Here is a 23,729-nt window from a genome sequence, read left to right on the forward strand (position 1 = left end):
ACACACACACACACACACACACACACAAAATCTTAAAGGCAGTATGATGTTTTAAATAATCACTGTGGAATGGCTACATCAAGGTATGAGTATTTGAGTATTACTTTTTTTTTTGTAGTAAGAATACTTAAAATGCATCACCTCAGAGATTTCTTGAGAACACAGTATATTTTTATCATGTTCTACAATGGACCATTTTAAAGTTCTTCTCCCTAAATGAGATTTTACGTCCATTATGGCTTCAGTCCCCCTTCTCACCTCCACTCTACCCAACCCTTTCACATGCCACCTAAGGTGAAATCATGCAGCTTTTCTATGCCTGGCTTGCTCCATGTAATATTCTTGTTCATCCGCGTTGTCTCAGTTGACAGGGTCTCCTTCGTTTTAAGGTTACCTGGATGTCGATCCTGTGTGGATACCGCGTTTTCTCCAGCTGCTGGCAGCTGTTTAGGCTGATTCCAGATGTGGAGACTGCCAAACTGTAACAAGTACTGGGACCCCTGTAGCAGACTGATTTTAATTCTCTGGATTACGGTCACAGTAGAGAGGATTGTCCAATTACATGGTGTTCTATTTTCAGGAGCTTCCAAAAATGAACTGGGTAAAAGAGATAGCTCAGTAGTTAAGAAGGCTGGAACTCTTAAAGAGGACCCAGATTCAGCTCCACAACCATCTCTAAGTCCAGTTCCAGGGAATCTTACACCCTTTTCTGACTTCCTGGGACAATGTATGTACAAACTAACATGAGGGGAAAACGCTTACCTACATAAAGTAAAAATAAAATAAATGCAAACTACTTCGGCTCTTAAAGCCAAATGTTTCCTGTAGCTCTCAGCATTTGTCTGCATTGTCAGAGTGGCAATGAGGGTTGGTGGCCATGGTCGTATCCCTGTCACTTGCTTCGTCCCCTAACACTGTGTTCCACATGCCTATTGTCTTCAGATTCTTTCATTTGCTATGTAACTGTCTCTTCAGCTTCTGCTGGTTTGGGGAACCATGTGATTTTGTGAGACAGTTGGATGTAATCTCTTAAGTTTGAAAGCATGCATGTCCCAGAGCTCAATGATTACATTCCTCAGTAGAGAAGAGGAAAAACATGTGCTAATCAGAAGCCATTGGAAAGACTGCGAGTAAAAGACACACCTCAGCCCCCGCACTAAGGAGAAAGAAGGACAGAAGAAAAGAGATCAGGAGTGCTAGGTTATCCTCAGATATATAGTTTGGGACAAACCTGGGCTACACAAAGCCCTGTCTCAAAACAAATGATTCAACACACACACACACACACACACACACACACACACACACCCAAGAAAGAATGTTCTTAGTACTATTATTCTTAAAAACTAAATAATCGAAACAGAGCAAGTCAGCATATTTCTATAACATCAAAAATTATAATACATAAGACTCTCACAAACTTATTAATATATACATCTTACTTATATATACCTACATATGTACGTGTATAGATAGATCTGGGAGTGTTTGGCTTCTTCGAGAATAGAGAAACAAAGACGTGGTTCTGATTTCTCTTCTATTGCTCACATAAGTAGCAGAATTAATCTAAGTCTTAAAACTGGAAATGGTGGTTGGCTTTGAGAAAGACCATGGGGACAGTGGAATGTGTCACCCAGAGAGTTCTGGAGTGCTGCTCATCGGCTTTTTAATTCAGGAGATAGTTTCACTTTATAATCATCTAACTCCCATTTTTATATATACATGTTATATGAAGTTAGAAGTTTTAAGTTTATCTTCATTTATTTTTTTGCAACAGGGTCTTGCTTTGTAGCCCAGGGTACCGTGAACTTATGTTCCTCCCATCTTAGCCTTCCAGTGCTGGGATTGCAGGTGTGTCTTGCCATGCCTGGTTAATTTTTATCTTTAAGATATCAAAATCAGTTCTCTATCCAAGGATTCTAGGAATGGCTAGAAAGGAAGAGAAGAGCAGTGTGGACAGGAAATTTCAGGAAGAAGGATCATGTGTGGTATTCAAAATGCTCTTCTAGAGAGTTAAATGAAAATACTTTGTGTGTATCTGTATGTGTTTGTGTGCATACACATATGTGTACTTGTCTGCATGTATATGTGTGCATGTGTCAGACCAGAGGTCAACCTCTGGTTATGTTGTCCTTTGCAGTTATTGTCCACCTTTTTTTTTTTAAACCAGGGTCTTTCATTGGCCTGGAGCTTACTGAGTAAGCTAGGGGGGTTGGCTAACTAGGGATGCCCTGGCATCTACCTGTCTCTATCTGCTGAGTGCTGGGATTGCAAATGGCGCCACTTATGTGTCTTTTTATGTGGATCCTGGGTCTCACACTCAGGTCCTCATGCTTAAACGCTAAGCCTTTACCGACTGGGCTGTCTCCTCAGTCCTTGAAAATAATTTTTTTCATTGTAATTTGGCCCAGGAGCTGTGCGACTCAACCGTGAACTCCAGATTAATCCCTGTTTTGTGCATCTGGTAGATATAAAAAAGGAAAATTCACCATTTCCCTCGGATGGTAACCAGCAGGCCCGAGCAAGGATCAACCAAAATGGGGACTCTGGGGTAATAGGTAAGAATAACTGAAAGAATTGTAACAGATTCCCAAACAAGGGGGGGGTAGCCCAGGTAGTCAGGAAGAGGCAGGAAGGGAAAGAGGCCCGCCAAAGCCAACCTTCAGATTAGCAGAAGAAAGTGGGGGAAATTGAAGGCAGAAATGAGAAATGGAGGTTAATAAATGTTGAGGTCAGAGGACTTTTTTTTCCTGAAGAAGAAAAGGAGGAGGAAGAAGAAGGAGGAGGGGGGGTGAGGGGAGGAGGAGGAAGGGGAGGAGGAGGAGGAGGCAGCAAATGGGGGTTGGTGTTGGGGGGAATAGAATTTAAGGAAAAGAGAGGAAAAAATATCAGGTAATCAAAATAGGTATGAGAAGAAGTAGACAGGGAAACATACCCAAGACAGGCATGAAGATGTCCATCACTGGATCCAGATGAAGAACGAGAGTGATGGACAGAGCCATGAAGAAAGCTAAGGAGCAAAATGGGAATGATAGAAAGAGGCGGGTGGTGAAGTGTCCTAGGGTTTCTATTTCTGCACGAAACATCATGACCAAGAAGCAAGTTGGGGAGGAAAGGGTTTATTCTGCCTATACTTCCATGTTGCTGTTGATCACCAAAGGAAGTCAGGACTGGAACTCAAGCAGGTCAGGAAGCAGGAGCTGATGCAGAGGCCATGGAGGGATGTTTCTTACTGGCTTGCTTCCTCTGGCTTTCTCAGCCTGCTCTCTTATAGAACCCAAGACTACCAGCCCAGGGATGGCACCACCCACCATGGGCCCTCCCTCGTTGATCACTAATTGAGAAAATACCTTACAGCTGGATCTCATGGAGGCATTTCCTCAACTGAGACTCCTTTCTCTGTGATAACTCCAACCTGTGTCAAGTTGACACACAAAACCAGCCAGTACACCCACTTATCTCATTCTACCCTCCATCCTCCACCCCCAACCCATGTAAATGCTTGGAAAGTGCCTTTCCACCTGGAACACACCTGATCTCATCTGATCTCAGAAGCTAAGCAAGGTCGGGCCTGGTTAGTACTTGAATGGAAGACCGCCTGGGAATACTGGATGCTGTAGGCTTAGTTATCACAGAGAAAGGCACTTCAGTTGAGGAAGTGCCTTCATGAGATCCATCTGTAAGGCATTTTCTCAATTAGTGATCAACAGGGGAGGGCCCATGGTGGGTGGTGCCATCCCTGGGCTGGTAGTCTTGGGTTCTATAAGAAAGCAAGCTGAAGCAAGCCAGTAAGTAACATCCCTCCATGGCCTCTGCATCAGCTCTTGCTTCCTGACCTGCTTGAGTTCCAGTCCTGACTTCCTTTAGTGATAAACAACAATGTAAAAGTGTAAGCTGAATAAACCCTTTTCTCCCCTACTAGCTTCTTGGTCATGATATTTTGTGCAGGAATAGAAACCCTAAGACAAGAATTGAGAATCAGAATGGGGATGCAGATGAAATGCTGAAATGCATGTCAGTGGCTGGGGGAGCACCTATGTCCAGATAAGATTTGTGTCGGTGGCTAGGGGAAACACCTTTGTGCAGATGAGATGTGTGTGAGTGGCTTGGAGGGAGCACCTTTGTGCAGAGGAGATTCGTGTCAGTGGCTGGGAGGGAGCACCTTTATGCAGATGAGATGTGTGTCAGTGGCTGGGGGAGCACCTCTGTGCAGCGAAGATGCGTGCCAGTGGCTGGGAAGGAGAATCTCTGCGCCAGCTGTGGGCTCACAGCCTTGAGTTAACGGTTTGGGCCTTCCTGGTTCTCACACTCAGGTGTCCCCTGGTGTGTGGGCCTGCTGTCACCCCTAAGATGCTTAAGAGACTTTTTTGTTTGTGCAGAACTCAGCAGTGGGGATTCTGATGATGGAGAGAACTTCTCAGAAGCTTCCACCTCAGTCCCCTCCCAACCAGGTAAGGAGACCCAGGTAGCAGGGCAAGCTGTGGGGATCTGAGTCACAAGCGACTGTGTTATGGCAGGGTTTGTTCCAGTTCTGTTCTGTATGCTGGATCTCTGGGGCCTGTTCTGTGCATTGATTTTTATTTGATTCTTTTGGAAAACGCAGGGAAATCGTTGCATACTATTTGGGGGATTAGGCTTATCAATCAATGGATCCTCTTAGTAGATATAGTCATCCATTAATAATATGATAGAAACAGATGTGTGTGTGTGTGTGTGTGTGTGTGTGTGTGCCCATGTACATGTTCATGGAGGTCAGGAGACAATCCCAGGTGTTTGTCCTTACCATCCACTTCTAACCTCTTGTTTGTTGTTGCATATGCCAAGCTAGCTTGACTACAAGCTTCCAAGGATTCTATCTCTGCTTCCTATCCTGTTACCTGAACACTAGGGTCATAGACCTATTCTGCAGTGTCTCACTTCACATCATGGGTTCTTGGGATCTAAAACCAGGTCTACATGCTTGTGAACCAAGCACTTTGCCTACTGAGCCATCCCTCCAGCCTCATGAGTTTGTCTGTTTAAATAATTATCAAGTTTATTAAATGTTAAACTCACCCAGGGACTTCTATAGAAAGCAGAAAGCTTACCATTTCTTTATTAGAAAGTCATAATGTCAATCTCTTCAGAAACTTAGACTAGAGTCCAAGGACAACTCATCAAGCTAGCTTGTGTAGTCAGAAATAGAAACTTGAGATAAAACATTCTGAGACCCAAAGAATTATTTCTGACAAAATTTTTTAAGTCGTGGCTTACAGAGGGATTTCTCAAAAGACTTTACAATTAATGTGCACTTCTTTACAACATCCTTAAAAAACAAATAGAACAGATATCCGCATCCTTTTTCCTAGCTGGAAAAACAAACAAACAAACAAACAAAAAAAAAAAAAAAAAAAAAAAAAAAAAAAAAAAAAAAAAAAAAAAACAACCACAGATGGCATGTGCCTGCGTCTTCTCCAAAGTCAAATGGATAACTAGACTGGTGTCCTGGATTCTAGGTTATTCCTTTTATAAACTATGGAATAGGAAGGTTTCCAGGTGTGATATCATGAGCCTGCAATCCCAGCACTCAGTGGGTGGAGACAGGAGGGTCAGGAGCTCAAGATCTTCCTTGACTGCACCTGATTCTTTCTCAAAACGAACAGAAACACACACAGGCACACGCACACACACAGAGAATCGAAAGGTTGAATTCTCTCAGCCCTATCTGTTTTGTTGGAAGATTTAAGATTCTATAGTATGCCCTTAGTGATTCATTTTCCCTTTCTTTCTTTCTTTCTTTCTTTTTTTTTTTTTTTTTTTTTTTTTTTTTTTTTTTTTTTTTTTTTTTTTTGGTTTTATCAAGACAGGGTTTTTCTGTATAGCCCTGGCTGGAACTTACTCTGTAGACCAGGCTGGCCTCGAACTCAGAAATCTGCCTGCCTCTACCTCCCAAGTGCTAGGATTAAAGGCGTGTGCCACCACCGCCTGGCCCATTTTCCCTTTCTGATTTAGATCTGACTAGATCTAGAAGACTTTAGGAATGTGATTCCTCAGAGAAAATACACTAGGGAAAGACCTGAGATCAAATGAAAACACTTCTCAGTCTTAACAGTTACAAAAAGACCAAACTCTGAAGTGAGGCCTTCATTCCAGCTGCCTGTGTACCTTCTAAAGGAAGTAGAAATGTTTCAGGTTTCAGACCGCTCACACACTCTTTTAGTGTGAGCAAACGGCCCCACCCACTAAGCTCTCAAATGTGTCTATGGCTCCAATGCAAAGATTATCTTTCATAGAAATGGGGGAAGTATCAGATTAATGGGGGATGTTCAGCATAAGATTTTCAAGGTCTCTGTGTGTGCACATATGTGTACATGTGTGTGCACATGCATGTGTATGTATATGTGCATGTGCATATACATTCATGTTCATGTGTATATGTAGAAGTCAGAGGTCAACATCAGGTATTGCTCCTAAATAGACAACCATCCAGTTCTTTTGGAGAGAGAGTCTCTCACCTGGGGGCTAGATCTCACCTATTAGGCTACTCTGGTTAACCACCGAGCCTCAGAGATCCACTCTCCCTCTTTAGCTCTTGTATGACAAGTATGAGCCACCATGCTCAGCTCCTTACTTGAGTTGTAGGGTTTCAACCCAGGTCCTCATGCTTGTGTGCCAAGAACTTTACCAACTGAACTATGTACTCAGGCTCTTCCACAAAATACTTTCAAGATTTCCCTGCAAGAAACACAGAGGCAGGGATGGTGGGAATTCAGAAAGATGAGCAGGCGGGGTAAGAAGTCAACATTTTAGGAAGGAAAAGGCCAAGTGATGTCAGATGGCTCCTTGCCAGTAAATTGCTTCTGCCTTGAGGATCAAAATGGAGTCTCACTAACCTTACTAGACTGGTAATTTAGAAAGGCAGGCCCATGTGGTCAGGATGGAAGTCAGGCTTTCTAAGGGATGTCGGGGTGTCTCCAATTTTTCTTATTAGTGAATTTTCTGCTGAGCTGGTTTTTTTGCTCACAACCAGGGGATTCAAAGAATTCTTTTTGTACAGTGATCAATATCTGTGATATATTAGAATTGGTTGAAGGCTCAGGGCTTGAGAAACCACATGCTCATAGCATGGGATTGTACTAGTTAAGATGATTCTGGACTATGAGATATCCAAATTGCATTGAATATCTTGACTTGTAATCCAAGCATTCTCTACAAGCCTTGACTTAGCAACCCCAGGGTACCACCTTCTACGTGTGTCTTCTCTGGTCTGACTGGGAAATCAAAAGTCACTACAAAATGGTTTATTATCTGGACCAGCCCAACTAATAAGTAAAATAAAATAGAGCAAAACAATGCTAGTAAAAGGACACTCTCTTAACTCCACGAAATCATGCCTACTAATACTAATAACAAGGTGAAATAGTGCATTGAGTTCCTGCTGCGGCATAGTAAGCATAGAATTCCTATGTTCATTGGAATTACTGTTATTAGTCAGTAGCTTAGAAGGTCTATAAAAAATAAGTTATGCTATTCACATAGTAATCAGATAAAAATTGACCTAAGGGCTGGAGAGATGCCTCAGTAATTGAGAGCTCTTGCCGCTCTTGCAGAGGACCCAGATTTGGTTACCAGCACCCACATCATGTGACTCACAACTGTTTCATCTCTCCAGGGCAGATATCTCCTTTTGATCGCCAAGGGCATGGAACACGCATGCAATGTCCATACAGACAAACACTCATACCCATAAACTTTTTTTTAAAAAAAGCAAATTAAATATTTTTTAAAGGCAACTACAGCTATCCCTGTCTAAATTATAGTTAAGATGTTGGCATATGTTACATTTCTTAAACTGGGTTTTAATAAACAAAACAGTATCTGGTCATCATAGAATCTTAACCAGGAGGCAAGGTAACTAGGTGACTGCTCATTTATAGATGGAAAAACTAGAGCTGCTAGTGCTCATGGGTCATGACCGATGCTCACAGAGAAATAAAGAGCAGATGGTTGGTGGTGCCTCGCGTCTTTAATCCTAGTACGTCAGAAGTTGGGAGGCAGAGGCAGGAGGATCTCTGAGTTGAAAGCCAGCCTGGTCCACAGAGGGAGTTCCAGGACAGCCAGGGCTGAGAGAAAGCCTGTCTGAAAACAGCAAGGATGACAAAACCAAAAAGAATTACACAGCAGTCTAGTGTGGGTCTCAGTTTTATGGTGAAGGGCCTCTAGACTCAGTGAAGGGGAACGTTCTTTCAGAGTGCCTAGGACTGTAGGCTCATCTGATCTAAAGCCACAGAACTTGACTCTGAGAACAAATAATGGTTTCTCTCCCTTTTTTCTTCCAGCGCCTGCATATTCCAGAAACCTCCCCACACAGAGAACATACAGAAGAGGAGGTAAGAGAAAATAAGGGCTCTGCAGGGGAATTAATGAACTGTGTATTCAACAAGAGACTCCTTCTAATTCTAGGTTCTATTCTTCAAAACACAACACAAATTTGCTTTTAATTTTAGGAAATTTCTACCTTAACTTTTAGATCAATCAGGCAGGCTAACTTCTTTAACAGATGAGTCCAAAAGGTTAATGATTTAATATAGTAGAAGCCTTTAATATTTAATCAAAGCTCTATTTTTTTCCCTCAGTAAATATCCTACAGATTTTTAGATGAAGAGTGGCCTGGCCCCTGTTCCCAGTAGCCATCAGGGAAACAGCCAAGCACAAGCCATGCACAAGTCTCCATCTTTACTTCACACGCCCATAATAACCCTGAGAGAAAACCTATTGATCAGGATTCAAAAGCCACCAAAGACCCCAAAAGGAACAAGTTTTTTTGTTTTGTTTTGTTTTTTGTTTTTTCTTAAATGTGGTGTGAGAAGACGGAGGGCCAAGACCAGCAGAGATGGCCCTTGGCTGAAAGTTTCTCAGTTCCAGGTTTAGGTAGTGAGGATAAAATATTAAACTAGAGGTCACACAGACTTGAAAAGACAATCATGTTTCCAAGGGTAGAGACCTTCCTACCGTGCCATTCCAGAGCTTTGCAAGTATATTCTAGCTTCTTCCTTCTAAGGTTTTCTTTTTTCTTGGCTCCCCATCTTACACTGAGACCGCCCCCCCCCAAGTGATATTTCTGCAGTGAGAGGGTATTCGCATAGCATTCCCTGACTGTCCCTGGCTTTCTCTGTCTCTCTGTCTCTGTGTGTATGCCCACACACGTGTGTGTAGACCAGAGGATACCATTCTTCGGGTGCCATTCCTCAGTGGTTATTTACGAGACGGACTTTCACTGGCCTGGAGCCCACCAAGTATGCAGGCTGGGCTGGTTGGCCACTGAGCCTCATCCAGGAGTTGTGTCTCCACGTCTTTAGTATGGGAATTATGAGTGCATGCTATCATGCCTGGCTTTAAAACAAAACAAATCATGGGTTCTGAATCAAACTCAGGTCCCCATGCTCGTCAAGCATTGTATTCACTGAGTCAGCTCAGCAAGCACACCTCCGCATCCACAAAACAATGTTTTCAGAAGCCTGGAGCTCAGTACTGAGCTGTGAACCGGGATGAAAAGCAAAGGCCAGCTTATCTCCACTCCAGTTCAGTGTCTGAACTCAGAACTTCTGCTCCCCGCTGTGCTTTATTGAGACCACACGGCACTGCATACCGCACGCCATCCAGGAGACCATCCGGAGTTTTTGAAAAATAAATAGAAATCTATCAGATCTTGAAGAAATCTGGAACAAGTCTCATCCAGTACCTGTGGCTGCTCACACTTCTCACCCCGCCCCCTACGCTACCTCCCTCACCCCTTCCCCAGCCCTTCCCCCCACCCCCCTAATCCTATTTAACCTCAGCCTTTTTGTACACAAGCTCTCTTGCCCTCTTGGCCTCAGGCTCCTGGCCGCTCCTGGCAGCTCCGCCCCTCGGTCTTTCTTGGTGCCCCACCTCTCTCCTCTCTGGCTCCTGTTCCTACCTCCTTCCTCTCAGGGCCTCTCAGCCTGCTGGCCATTTTCATTCTAGACTCTTCCAAATGCCCCTGACTCTGCTCTCCCTGGTGTCTGCAAAGATCCCTCTCAACCACACCGAGAAGCAGCCATGTCCTCATTTTTTTTTTTTTTCATTCAAAATCATGAACTGGGCCTTAATGAAAAAACTGTAGTTGAATGGCGGTGCTCTTTTTATTATATTTGTTACATTTTACATTTGGATTATTGCATCTATGCCAGACCCTCCCAACAGAGAAGATCATGAAAGCATCTTTATAGGCCGCATACTCTCTGCTGTTTAGGTAGTCAGAGAATTCCTATGGCCGTTTTAGTTGTAGATTACTGGTTTTATTTTCCCTCCTCTTCCCAGATACGTCTGATACTGACAGCTCAATCACCATTAAAGGACGGAAGAGGACGGGACGTAAGAACAATTCAAAATTCTAGATGTAGCAAATCCTTCTCTGTGTTACTAAAGCTCTGAATCACTCTGATTTTTAGATACCCTTTAAAGTAAACAATTAGCCTTGGATTTTAGATCATTCAGATGGTGCATTTTTGGTTCAACTGAGTTTAAGATATTTGCTACAGTAGGTCTCAAATCATCCAACAGCACAAGGCCCACTACAAGCTCATCTTTTACCCCAGTCAAGAGGATGAAGTTGGTCCTGGGTGGAGACACTCACTTTGTTCCACTCGGTCATCTAGGGTCCTGAGATCTTAAAAACTTGTTTTGTGCCGGGCAGTGGTGGCATGCGCCTTTAATCCCAGCACTCGGAAGGCAGAGGCAGGTGGATTTCTGAGTTCGAGGCCAGCCTGGTCTACAGAGTGAGTTCCAGGACAGCCAGGGCTACACAGAGAAACCCTGTCTCGAAAAACCAAAAAACAAAAAAAAAAAAACTTGTTTTGTCACTCACCACGCCCACCACTCCATAATAAACAAAAATGGAAGGAGACAAGGCACAAATAAATGTCTGAAAGGGCATGAAGCATGATAAATGGACACAGAAGAGAATGACCACCATAGAAAAGTTGTCTCCAGCCCCAGCGTTGGGGATAGTTTCTGGAGGAAGCCTGACCAGATGTAAGCAAGGTTGGCCTGCTGACAGGATTGTCTCTGTGCCTTCCAAATAGACTGCAGGTCTGTCCTGCCCTTCTCACATAGGCTGCGGGATTGCCCACTCCCGTTTCCCCCTCCCACACAAGCTGGTAGGATTGTGTCTTCCTACATACTCATATGGGTTGCTCTGTGTGTGTGTGTGTGTGTGTGTGTGTACGCGTGCGTGTCTGTGTGTGCATCTGTGTGTGTCTGTGTGTGTGCATGTGTATGTGTGCGTGCATGTGTGTGCACATGTGTGTGCACGTGTGTATATGAGTGTGTACAAGAGTGTGTGTGAGTGTGTGTGTATGTGTGTGTGTGCTGTGTGAGTGTGTGTCCATGTGTGTGTATATGCGTCTGTGTGTGTTTGTGTGTGTACGTGTGTATGTGTGTGTGCGTTGTGTGAGTGTGTGTGTCCATGTGTGTGTGCATGCATCTGTGTATGTGTTTGTGTGTGCATGTGTGTGTGCGTGCATGTGTGTGTATGCACGTGCGCGTGTGTGTGCACATGTGTGTGTACGTATGAGTGTGTGTGGGTGTGTGTGAGTGTGTGTACGCATGCACATGTGTGTGTGTGAGTGTATGTGTGTGTGTGTGTGTGTGTGTGTGTGCACGCGCATGAGCACATGTAAGCAGAGGCCAGAGGCTGATGTTACCATCTTTAACCTAATTTTTTGAGAGAAGGGTGGTCTCATTGAACCTGGAACTCACTCACTGATTTAGCTAGGGTGGCTGGTGAGCAGGCTTCAGGAACCCTCCTGTTTCTGTCTTCTCAGCTCTGGAATTATAATTACCCACTGCCGCACCCAGTTCTTTACATGAGTAGTGGGGATATGAACTCAGTACTCAGGCTCAGGGTACTTTACATATGGAGCCATTTCCCCAGCCCTTTTTTCCTGTTTTTCTCAGAGAGAATCTCTTCCTGGGTTGGTTCCTAGGAACCAACCCAGGCTAGACCTGTTCAGGACATTTGCTTCCTCCTGCAGGAAGGAAATACGTCTTACGTAGTTCCTCCTCTGAACTCAGTTCTGAAGAAGAACCTCAGGAATCCTAAGAAGTGGATCAGGAAGATTAGGACGCCCGGCCTTGGCCCACAAGATTTCAGGAGTTTGATGACCAAAAGCAAGCCACCGTGACTAGATGCATTTTGTGCTAAGCACAATGACTGCTGTCCATCCCCTCATCCAAAGGAGCTCCTTTTGAATCTTAGAAAGTATAGGAGTCAGGAAATGACTATGAACTCATGTTTAACAGGTTGAATCCTATCAATTAAATGTATTGCTTATGTATTGCTGATATGGAAGAAATAAATAGCAGAATAATGCCATATATATATATGGCATTATATATATATATTCACTGCCATGCCTATTAGGGTGGTTTGCAGAGGAATGACCACCCACAGGCTTGTATTTGAATGGTTGGTCATTGGCTACTTGAGAGGGATTAGAAGGTGTGGCATTGTCGAAATGGGTGTGGTTGGAGGAAGTATGTCACTAGAGGGTGGGCTTTGGGATTTCAAATGTTCAAGCCAGGCTCTGTCTCTCTCGCTGATGCCTGCTGATCTAGATATAGAATACTCAAATACATCTCCAGCACCATATCTGCTTGTATGCTGCCATGTTTTCTGCCATGATGGTAATAGACTAAACCTCTGAAACTGTAAGCCAGCCCTAATTAAATGTTTTTCATTATAAAGGGTTCCATGGTCATGGTGTCTCTTCACAGCAATAGAACATTGGCTAAGATACCTACTAGCACAAAGATCCTGTATTCATATGGTCATTAGTAATTGTAAAAGACTCAAAATATAAGGGTTGAAATTTGGTCTTTTGCTAACTATTATAATGCTAAGTGTTGCTAAGTCCAGGCCCCCAAGACCTGGAGTCTGCACATAGCCCCTGTGACCCCAAGTTATTTCTGATTGGTAAATAAAGATGCCAAAAGCCAATAGCTGGGCAGAAGAGATGTGGGTAGAGTTTAGGTTTCCTGGACTTGGGGTTAGAGAGAAAACATAAGGGAAGAAGAAGAAAGTGCAAGAGGAAGAAGTAGAAGCAGACGTGGGTTAGGAGTAAAGAAAATGTGGCCCCATGGGCTGCCTATTGGAGTTAAGAACAGCCCAGATGAACATAGTTAGTAATAATTCAAGGTTATCAATAGGAAATAGATTCTAACAACATAGACCATTATGGCTGACCACGACAGTAATTGCTACAACCAACTACCTCAATGGCTACACCAGGGACAACTATTACTGATTGACACAGTGGACATTACAGCTGACCACCTCAATGACCACTACAGTGACCACTACAACTCCACCACCCTAATGACAACCACAGTGACTACCATGGCTATTGAGATGGTCAGTTTTAGTGTTCATAGAGTTGGTTAGCCAGCCTCAGATGACCATAGTGATAATTAAAGTCATTAGTTCAGTTGTAGTGGTCATTGTGTGGTCTGCTCTGCTCTTATGTTGTTTAAGGCTTATTGTAAATATAAAGGTTGTGCATGTCTTTCATCTGGGAATTTAAATAGCCAAGGTGGGGTAGAAACCTCGGGCTGGGATTTAAATAAACCTTACAAAAGCCAAGTGCTGTAAATATAGACACAAAAGTTTCAGACTGACCATTGTCAAATTTAGCATAGTTTTTCAATAGATGTCCTTCACCACCTAGTTAGTTAGCTTATATTATCTCAGTATACTTTTGGCAAGATCATAACAGCCTTGAGATTTAGGCAGGCTAACTCTTGCTATTCACATTTTGAGTAGAGCAAAGTAGTATACAAATGTGTAAGAGTTAAAAACAAACAAGGAAGGCTGAGATCTACCAACCCATGTGCCTGTTCAGTGGCTATTGTGTGTAATGGGAGGAAGAAATCTGTTTCCATGGTCAGAACCCAAAAAGGTGGTTGAGAACCCAGAATATTCAGTTCAGTGTGTCAGAACCTTATATAACCAAGAAAGCATATTTAATAACAATTTAAAAGCATGTAAGGGGAAAACGAGATGGCTCCGTGGATTAAAGTGCTTGCGGCTCAAGTGTGATCATGAGTGTTCAACATAAAAACCAGGAAGGCACGGCAGCCCATTTTCCATGGTAGAGGAGGTAGAGATGGGACCCCATAGACAAGACAGTTAGCTAGACTAGCCATATCTGGCAAGCTCCTGGGTTCATTCAGAGACCTTGCCTTAATAAATATAGGGGAGAATGGTGGAAGATGCCAATATCAATTTCTGGCCTCCTTGTGCATGTACACATACATGTATACCACACATACATGTAGATAACACACACACACACACACACACACCCTGGGGGCAAAGCTCAATTGATAAAGTGTCTCCAAGGACCTACATTTGATCCCCAAAGTCTTGTTTGTTTTTTAAAAGAAAAAAATGTGCCTTATGCTTGCAACCCCATCTCAGTGGAAATGGAGAGAGGAGGATCCTGAGCCTTACTGACCAACCAGATTTGCCTACCTGGTAAGTCCAAGGCAAGAGAAAGATCCTGTTCCAAAAAAAACCACGGTGGAGTGGGACTTAAGAATGACGCCTAAGGTTGTCCCCTGACTTCAACATGCAATCGCTTGCATTTCTACCTGCATGTATGGACATGCATGTACACAGATCCTAAGATATATGTATAATATGTGTAATATAAGATATGTAAGAAATGTTGTAACATATACAAATAGAGTATGTACTTACATAATAAAATCATCACAGTGACCATCTCAGTGGCCACTAATACTGACCACACAATGAACACTACAACTGAACTAATGACTTTAATTATCATTATGGTCATCTGAGGCTGGCTAACCATCTCAATGAACACTAAAACTGACCATCTCCATAGCCATGGTAGTCACTGTGGTTGTCATTAGGGTGGTGGAGTTGTAGTGGTCATTGAGCTGGTCCGTTGTAACGTCCACTGTGTCAATCAGTAATAGTTGTCCATGGTGTAGTCATTGAGGTAGTTGGTTGTAGCAATTACTGTGATGGCCAGCCATAGTGGTCTCTGTGGTGGTCACTGAGATGGTCGGTTGTAGTGTCCACTGTGCCAGTCAGTAATAGTGGTCACTGTGGTTCTATTGAAGTGGTCAGTCATAGCGATTACTGTGAAGGTCAGCCATAGTGGTCACTGTGGCAGCCATTGACATGGTCAGTTTTAATGCTCACTGTGAGGCTCAGCCACAGTGACCATTCTGTGAATGAGTGAAGGCTGAAAAAAGACAACCATAAAAAAGAAGAAACAGAGGCAACAATTTTGTATACTAAATACCCAGAAATGATTAACAGAGAACTAAAGGGGAACAGCAAACCAGAGGATTGTGGACAAAAAGCAGCACAGGAGTCAGGAGACATGAGAATGTCGGACTGGTGCAGAGGCAGAGCAGCAGCCAGGAAGTGTAGCAGGATGAGGTGTGGTCTTTTGGATGGGGGTATAGTTACTGGGAAGCTGTGTATTTTTTTTTCTCAGATCATTTGAGTGCTGAACATTCTGCAGGATCATGCTCAGGGCATTCCTCGGTCATACCTCAGTCTATAACTTTCATCACACCTGATAAATCCAAACCTCTTCAATGAACACAGGAAGAGAGTTGGAAGGGATACAGCCTATTAGGGTATGGCAGAGATGTTAACTACAGTACCTGTGAGTTTTGTTTCCCTCAAGGGAACCAAAAAGTGCTTAGCTGAGCTCCTTGATGGAGGCAGGGACTACTTGGTAGATGAAGTAAGCAGAAAGAATAGGAAAGGCATACGTCTCAGTTGTACCAGAAACATGCAGATACAGTCTGAGACTGGCAGGTGGGTGGCACAGAATTATCACAGAAAAATGGCAAAGGAGAAGCTTGCCTCTGGTTGCCATGACAGCAATGACCTGTCAGGTGAAACAATGTATATGATGGAGACAGGGACAAAGACAAAAATTAACATAAAAACAGCCCCAAATCAAATAAAGAAATCAAGATAAGAAGAAAAACAACTAGAATAAAATAGAAAACAAAGGAATATTATCTGAAGTCATCGGAGAGGAGGGACCCTCAAATGAGAAAATGCCTTGTCTTATTAGTGATTGATGGGTGAGGGCCCAGCCTATTGTGGGTGGTACCACCCCTGGGCTGGTGATCCTAGGTTCTATAAGAAAACAGGCTGAGCAAGCTGTGAGGAGCAAGCCAGCAAGCAGCATCCCTCCATGGCATCTGCACCAGCTCCTGTCTACAGGTTCCTGTCCTGCTGGTGTTCCTGTCTCAACTTTCTTCCATGATGAATAGTGATGTGGAAGTGAAAGCTGAATAGACCCTTCCCTCCCCAAGTTGTTTTTTGGCCATGGTATTTTATTGTAGCAATAGTAGTCCTAGCTAAGACAGAGATGGAAGGTGAAACAAGGTCATATCATCAAGAAACGATCCAGAGACATGAGCATAGGGAAGAATAAAATGTATACAGATGATAAATGAGTGGCCTGAGAAATGTGGGCCATACAAACTAGAGAATGTGTTTAAAAGGTGAGAAAGATGTATTGGCGAGGTGGTATAAACAGGAAAGAGGAGAGAAAAGAAGAAACAAGGGAGGCAAAATGAAAGGGGTACAAAGGTGTGGGAGACAGCCGCCCTGGGGTTTCACTGTACAGTTCTGAGGCAGTAGAGTAGCCCTGTGGCTCACCCTGATTAATTACCATCACCTGGGTATTTCATCCACCCCTGGGCCTCAGTCACCAGCCACAACCTAGCTGTCCTTAAACACAAGTCTGTTTTCTGAACTCAGTGCCCGGGGCCTCTGTCCAAGGTCCTGATGTTTTTAACCTTCTCCACTTGAATGTTTCTCACAAACTTCCAACTACAGATTCAGTGTTTCCAAAACCAAGCCCATCATCTGGGCCACCACTGTTTCTAGATCTAATTAACTATATCTGTACATGGGAGATTATCAAAATCCTTTAGGAGTGGCAGATATGTAGTGAAATGTATCTCAGAGGTAGAGCCATCCTTTGACGTAGACATGTGAAGTGCTCCTAATGTTTTTTGGGGGGGGGTGTCTTTGGAGGGGGCAAAATAAAAATTCCTTGCAAATCGCAATTCGAAACAGAACTAGAGATGGCACGTGTTTGTGTCCCATGTGATTCCCAAAAGGTATGCTGAAAGGTTAGATGGGAAGCAGACAAGTATCTAACAGGGTGGACGACTCTGCCCCAGGGTCTTAGAATAAAGGTGGCTTACAAATAACAGGCACTGTGGCATGTGACCATGGTTCAAAAGGAAAATCAGACTGGCTCACCAACAGGAAGTGAGGGGACAGTCTCCCAGCTACAAGATGTTAGAAACCCGAAATGAGTTCCCACTCCCCGCTGCCCTTGGCTGTGAGCACTCTGTATCGAGGACCAGGTCCAGGGAGTTCAGATCCCAAGACCAATGTAAAAAGCTGAAAACCATGGAGCACACTTGGAATCCTAAGGATGGGGAAGGCAGAAACAGCAAGTTCCCAGGGGCCCGCTCACCAACTAGCCGATGCAATTGCAAGCTCCAGGCTCAGTTGAGAGACCTTGTGGCATAAAATAAATACCAGGAAGAGCAAGGGAGGAAGATGCCTGATACCGACACATACACACGTGTGCATGCACACACGTATGCCCCAGGCTTTCCAAGCAGTAATGCAAATTGACATAATCCTTGTGACTTCTATTTATACTTTACAGTTCTCTGACCACTCTCTTTGCTTTGTAGATGCCATGGATGTTGGAAACAATCGGATCCAGGGAAAAGATGGCAGAAAAAGAAGTAAGCGCAAATGAAATTTACTTATCTTCATGTTAAAAGTTATCTAAACTTTTCTGACGTTAAAAGTTATTGTTATTATTTACTATACCTTAAATGAGACAAAATGAATGTGTTTTAATAATGATAAATTAATTTTTTTAAATTATGGTATTTTCATCCTTTTTTTAGTCTGCTTTTAAGTGTTTCTTACAGACTGGTATATATATTTCAAGAATATATCAATGTATATACTAACATAGCATGAAATGACATTTGCATGAGTTAGATAATTCTATATATATGTTTTGCTTTTCTTGTTTTATAAAGAAAAGATCATGGCTGATCAGTGGACACATTCTATGTTTTTACACACTATTTGTTTTAACACAATAATGCTGATTGTATACTTTTTAATGTGCACTAATTTGTCATAAATAGGTTACTTTATGATCTTTTCATTCATGTATTAAAGTACTTTGATTCTCTTTACCCTTAGCTAAACTGCCTTAAACACTGCTTGAGGGCCTTATTAGCATCCATTGCTTTCGTTTTAGCGTAGCAGTAATTTCTCACTCACTGCCTGTTGTGTGTTCCTCTCTCCCTGAACTTTCTGCTGCTACACAGTTGCTCTTCCTTTCATTCCTGAACAATGATAGCGACCTCTCCATTCTTACACGTTAACTCCTGAGCACACGTATCTCTAGGATGTCTGTCCCATTCTCTGGCTTTCTGGTGAGTTTGTTAATAGAATCATTTGTCCAAAGGAAGTTTGAAGCTTCTTGTTACTTAAATCTATTGCCATTTTCCACAGTGATTCCTAGGTTTCATATTGACGTTGTAGCCATTTCCACCTGAAGTTTAAAAAAAAAAAAAAAAAAAAAAAAAAAAAGATTGTTCTATATTTGAGTTCAAATCCCAGCAACCACATGGTGGCTCACAACCATCTGTAATGAGATCTGATGCTCTCTTCTGGTGTGTCTGAAGACAGCTACAGTGTACTTACATATAATAAATAAAATAAATCTTCTTTTAAAAAAATCCAAAGCATAACAGGCTTGTATTGATGCCCAGCACAAAACAAGCACTTAAGTGTTATTTCTCTTTATTATTATTATTTTTTTTAGTGTGCCCCTTGGGAAACAAACTAAACTGCCTGAAATTATTTTCTGTATTAATTCTAGAGTAAATGAACTAAATCAATGTTAGAGCAAAGGCAATGGCATCCGGGTAATCCCAGGCATCTTACTATGGATTACTACTGCTGTGATGAAAACGCTATACCCAAAGGAACCTTGGGAGGAAATGTTTTAGTTCACTCATGGTTACATATAACAGTTTGTGCTCAAAAGCGGTGAGGACAAGAACTTACAAAGCAGGAACCTGGAGGCAGCAGCTGATGCAGAGGCCATGGGGGTGCTGCTTACTGGCTTGCTCCCCACAGCTTGCTCAGCCTCCTTTCTTATAGAACCCAAGACCTCCAGCCCAGGGATGGCACCACCCACAATGGGCTGAGGCCTCCCCCATCAATCATTATTTAAGAAAATACCCTATTGCCAGGTGGTGGTGGTACAAGCTTTTAGTGGTAGAGGCAGGAGAATCTCTGTGAGTTCAAGGCCATGTGGTCTACAGAGAAAGTTCCAGGACAATCAAGGCTATACAGAGAAACACTATCTCAAAAAAAGCAAAAATAGACAGACAGACAGACAGGAAAAGGAAAAAGAAAAGAAAATGTCCTACAGGCTTGTCTACAGGCTGATCTTCTGGGGACATTTTCTCCTCTCTGATGACTCTATCTTGTATCAAGTTGATGTGATGTCAGAATGCCAGGACCACATTGGTTAGATATCAAAGACTTGGTAATTACATAGCTATGAGCTATATATATATATTTTTTACTATGTATTAGACTTTTTACAAGTAAGAGTAACATAGGAAATCTGAAAAGCACTGTTATATACATTGTAATCTTTTAGAAGCATCTGGTTTTGTTTTCTATTTCCTCAGGGAAAAAAAGAGAGAGACATGGAAACTACTTGATACGGAACATCAAAATCCCAAGCTGGAAAACAGGTTAAAGACAAAAACAAAAAAACAAAAAAACAAAAAAAACAAAACAAACAAAAAAAAAAACAAAACAAAACCACGATACATTTTCAATACTAAATTTTCATTCTTTATATTACAAACTTCTAGTAACAATCCCATTTCTCTGACTGCTTGATGAAGCCATGGTAACCATGGAGAAATAATCATAGTTTAGTAAGTTTCCAAAGTATCTGGGAAAGGGACCAAAGATGACAGCTTCACAAACAATTGACATATTGATGTGTCTATGGTCAGACAAGGTCCCTGCAGCCTCTGCTGAACTTCCAAGGGCAGAAATAGCTGTAAAGCAAACCAGAGCACCGCTGAGAAACCGGTGATACAGCCCTACCCTCCTCTGGACCAAACCCATGTGGTCCCAGTTCAGACATGAGCCTGTTAGCTTATGCCTCAGTTGGGACTCATGTAAAGTGAAGGAACGTGATAGATTGGCTGTTCTCAAGGTCAACCCAGCTCTTCGGGTGACTTCACAGTCTATGACTCTCCCTGCAACTTGGCAAGCATGGTGGGTATCCCCCTCTCCTGCCTGTGGAGCGTCTTCCATAGCTCCTGGGTATAAGCAACTGGAGGGAGAGGGAGAGCAGCTTGTCCTGTCATTGTCTGTCTTAAACCTGAGCAGCTATCTGAGTCAGCCCCATTGCCCCACTTGCAATTGGCAAGTGAGTTTACACCTTACCCAAGCTTCTCGTCCAGCCAGAGAATTGCTGTGAAGAGGTGAATTGAGCACAGCAGAGGGAGGAGTCTACCCCACTGAGAACACCCCTCAGCCAGTCTCTGGCCCAGATATTCTGACAAATTACTGAATCATTGGTCTAAAAGAATGCGTCCTCCCTTTCTCTCTGTCTCTCTCTCTGACTCTGTCTCTGTCTCTCTATCTCTGTCTGTCTCTCTTTCTCTTCCTTTCTCCCTCCATCCCTCTCTCTTTCTCTCTTTCTCTTCCTCTCTTCCTCTCTCCCTTTCTTCCTTCATCTCCCTCTCCCTCAATTTCTCTTCCCCCCTCTTCCTTCATGTGACTTTCTCTCATTATATGCATGTATATGTGCATACACATGCATGTGTATGGCCTAAATTTCCCACTTAGTATAGCAGAAGCATTTCCCATGGTTAATAGTGACTAACTTTAAAACTAACTTTGAAATTAAGACATCAAATGACCCTCTTAGAAGACCAACAGCCTATGGCCGTTACCTTGGGCAGTGTATCTCCCAAATGCGCCCATCAAGTTCCTATGTACAGAGTTCCTTCTGGCTAGAAGAATCATGTTTCTTCATAAATGCTCTTGCTGACTCTCAGCCCAGCCATCAGCCACCACTGACCCTTCTAGGCATAACCTTCACCTTTATACCACTTCTGAGTGATTGTGATGATCTCTCCTCCCCAACTTATCCAGGGCCAGAGGCCTAGCTTGGTTGTGGCAAAACTTTGGTTTGTCTTGAAGGCAATGTCTGACAACTATGTAGCCCTCTCTCTTGGGCTACACACTGAGCCCAGGCCAGCAGAGCTATAGAGTGAGGCCAACAACCAAAAGAGGAAAGAAACGAAATGTAGCCTCTTTCAGGAGGCCTGGAGTAGGGAAGGTTAATGCTGATAGAAGACACTCCCTGTCTCCTACTAGGCTCTGTGTAGCATGCTTAGACAAGAGCCCTGATCCAGGGTCTGGGACACTATGACATTGTTCATAGGCATCCAGACACCTGCTGATTCTCTGAGAAAGCCCTAGACTACTCACACCCTGACAGCCTCTCTCTCTCAGAATTATTAGTATTAACTATTAACAAAATTATTTTAAAATTTACATGTGGTAGTTGTAGTAACTTTTGGGTTTTTTATTTGTTTGTTTTTAGTTTTCAGAGACAAGGTTTTTCTGCATAGCCTTGGCTGTCCTGGAACTCCTTATGTAGACCAGGCTGCCCTCAAACTCACAGAGATCCATCTGCCTCTGCCTCCCAAGTAGTCTTATGATGCCAGCTGTGGACACAGGCTGAGAAGGAACAAAAGGCCATCTATACTCCCAGCTTTATCATCCAAACAGATTTGACCATTACAGTCCTGATCATGATTATGAAGTGTCTTGTTCTCTCTCTCTGTCTCTCTGTCTCTCTCTCTGTCTCTCTCTCTCTCTCTCTCTCTCTCTCTCTGTCTGTCTCTCTCTGTCTGTCTCTCTCTCTCTCTGTGTGTGTGTGTGTGTGTGATCTAGTCAACACATAAACCCTAATTATCATCTTTACATCTAGATTGAAAGTCAGCAATCTACAGCCCAGAAGGAAAACTTAGCTTGCCAGTTATTTATAAATAAAGTTTTATTTGAACACACCCTTTTATTTACACATAGTCTGTAGATGCTTTCTAATATGACTGAAAAGCTGAGGAATCACAAAGGAAGTTATGGACCAAACAACTTTGCCTATTTACTGTCTTGACCTTTATAAAAAATATTCCTGACTTCTGATCTGGATTTTGATATGTTTCACAAAATACTAAGCAGACTTATAGAATGTTAGCTTTAAATGATGTTATTACAGAATGCTGCTTGCCATGTAATGCTATAAATAATGGGCATATATCTTATTTTCTCAGTTTTCCTAGCAAGAAGTACCAACCCTTCTTCACAAAGAGGCAGAAAAAGAGGTAAAAAATATGATTAATCACATTTTAATGAATAAAAATATTTTTAAACATTTTGAGACAGGATCTCACTATGCAACCCTGACTGGCCTGGAACTCACTGTGTAGACCAGTCTTCTCTTGAACTTATCAAGATCCCCCTGCTTCTGCCTTCTGAATGCTGGGTTTAAAGGTATTTGACACCATGCTGGGGCCTAAATTATTTTTTGAGGCATGATGGCACATGCCTTTAATCCTAGCACTCAGAAGGCAGAGGTAGATGAATATTTGAGTTCAAGGCCAGCCTCATCTACAGATAAAGTTCTAGAACAACCAAGGCTACACAGATAAACTCTGTCTCAAAAACCCCAAAGCAAAACAAAATAATTTTGTGTCTCTGTATGAATTCTTAAGACCCACAAACAAGAGCAAACGCGCCTTTGTCTTCCTGAGACTCACTAGATTCGCTCAACATGATGATCTCCCAGTTGTGTCCAATTGCCTGCAAATGGCATAATTTTGATTTTCTTTTCTATGGCTGAAAGAATTTCCACTGTGTATATAAATCAATTTCTTCACCTGGTCCTCCGCTGGCACCCAGGGTTGTCACCCACCCGTGGTTGGTCCACGGCTTGTCAAGAGTGCCACAACAAATGTTGATGAGTCTAATTTGCTCTTCTGTACTGTATGTACTGAGTGACAAGTCAGATTTCTTGATTGGCTGATGAAACCAATTCCACCCCTCAGGATCATCGCCAGCATTGGTCAATTTCAACAGCACAATGGGTTGTTGGTAACTCCCATCATCCCACGGATAAGTTAGCTGATTTGGGAGAGACCCAGAGTTGCATAGGCCTTCACATGCTGACCATTCTTGAGGGAGGAAATAAAGCATATGACCCACATGCTATTTAGCATATTTTTCTCTTACCCACATAGAAAGCCACAGAGCCCTATAGACCTTAGTGGTGACACAAGACTTGTATTCTAATTCTTAAAGTTCTGTGTGACTTACACCTGCCACTTGTCCTTTTCTAACTCAAACATGTGGCATAGGCTTTCAGGTGAATTAAGCTGAATGTCCACCTGGACCACTGTTGTTCTGATAGACTGTACTCTAAAGTAACTGTGTGATGCCACCCCCAATCCCAGCCCCACTGTATCTTTGATGGATCCCCTTAACTGCCTGGAAAGGTAAGAGACACTAC

General features: G+C 42.8%; 1 protein-coding gene and 1 pseudogene across 1 annotated transcript in view; both read left to right on the forward strand.

Moving 5' to 3' along the window:
* LOC116089484 (nuclear autoantigen Sp-100-like) overlaps positions 1-23,729 on the forward strand; it is a 112,672-nt gene that overhangs the window by 71,567 nt on the left and 17,376 nt on the right. The window contains exons 9-15 of the mRNA XM_031368999.1: positions 2,412-2,558; positions 4,380-4,451; positions 8,319-8,369; positions 10,321-10,374; positions 17,782-17,835; positions 19,819-19,884; positions 22,495-22,545. Of these exons, the coding sequence (XP_031224859.1) occupies positions 2,412-2,558; positions 4,380-4,451; positions 8,319-8,369; positions 10,321-10,374; positions 17,782-17,835; positions 19,819-19,884; positions 22,495-22,545 (495 nt within the window). The remainder of the gene's footprint in view (positions 1-2,411; positions 2,559-4,379; positions 4,452-8,318; positions 8,370-10,320; positions 10,375-17,781; positions 17,836-19,818; positions 19,885-22,494; positions 22,546-23,729) is intronic.
* Positions 3,505-3,623, forward strand: LOC116089643 (annotated as a pseudogene).

This window comes from Mastomys coucha, unplaced genomic scaffold (assembly GCF_008632895.1).
Source record: "Mastomys coucha isolate ucsf_1 unplaced genomic scaffold, UCSF_Mcou_1 pScaffold14, whole genome shotgun sequence".
Lineage (NCBI taxonomy): Eukaryota > Metazoa > Chordata > Mammalia > Rodentia > Muridae > Mastomys > Mastomys coucha.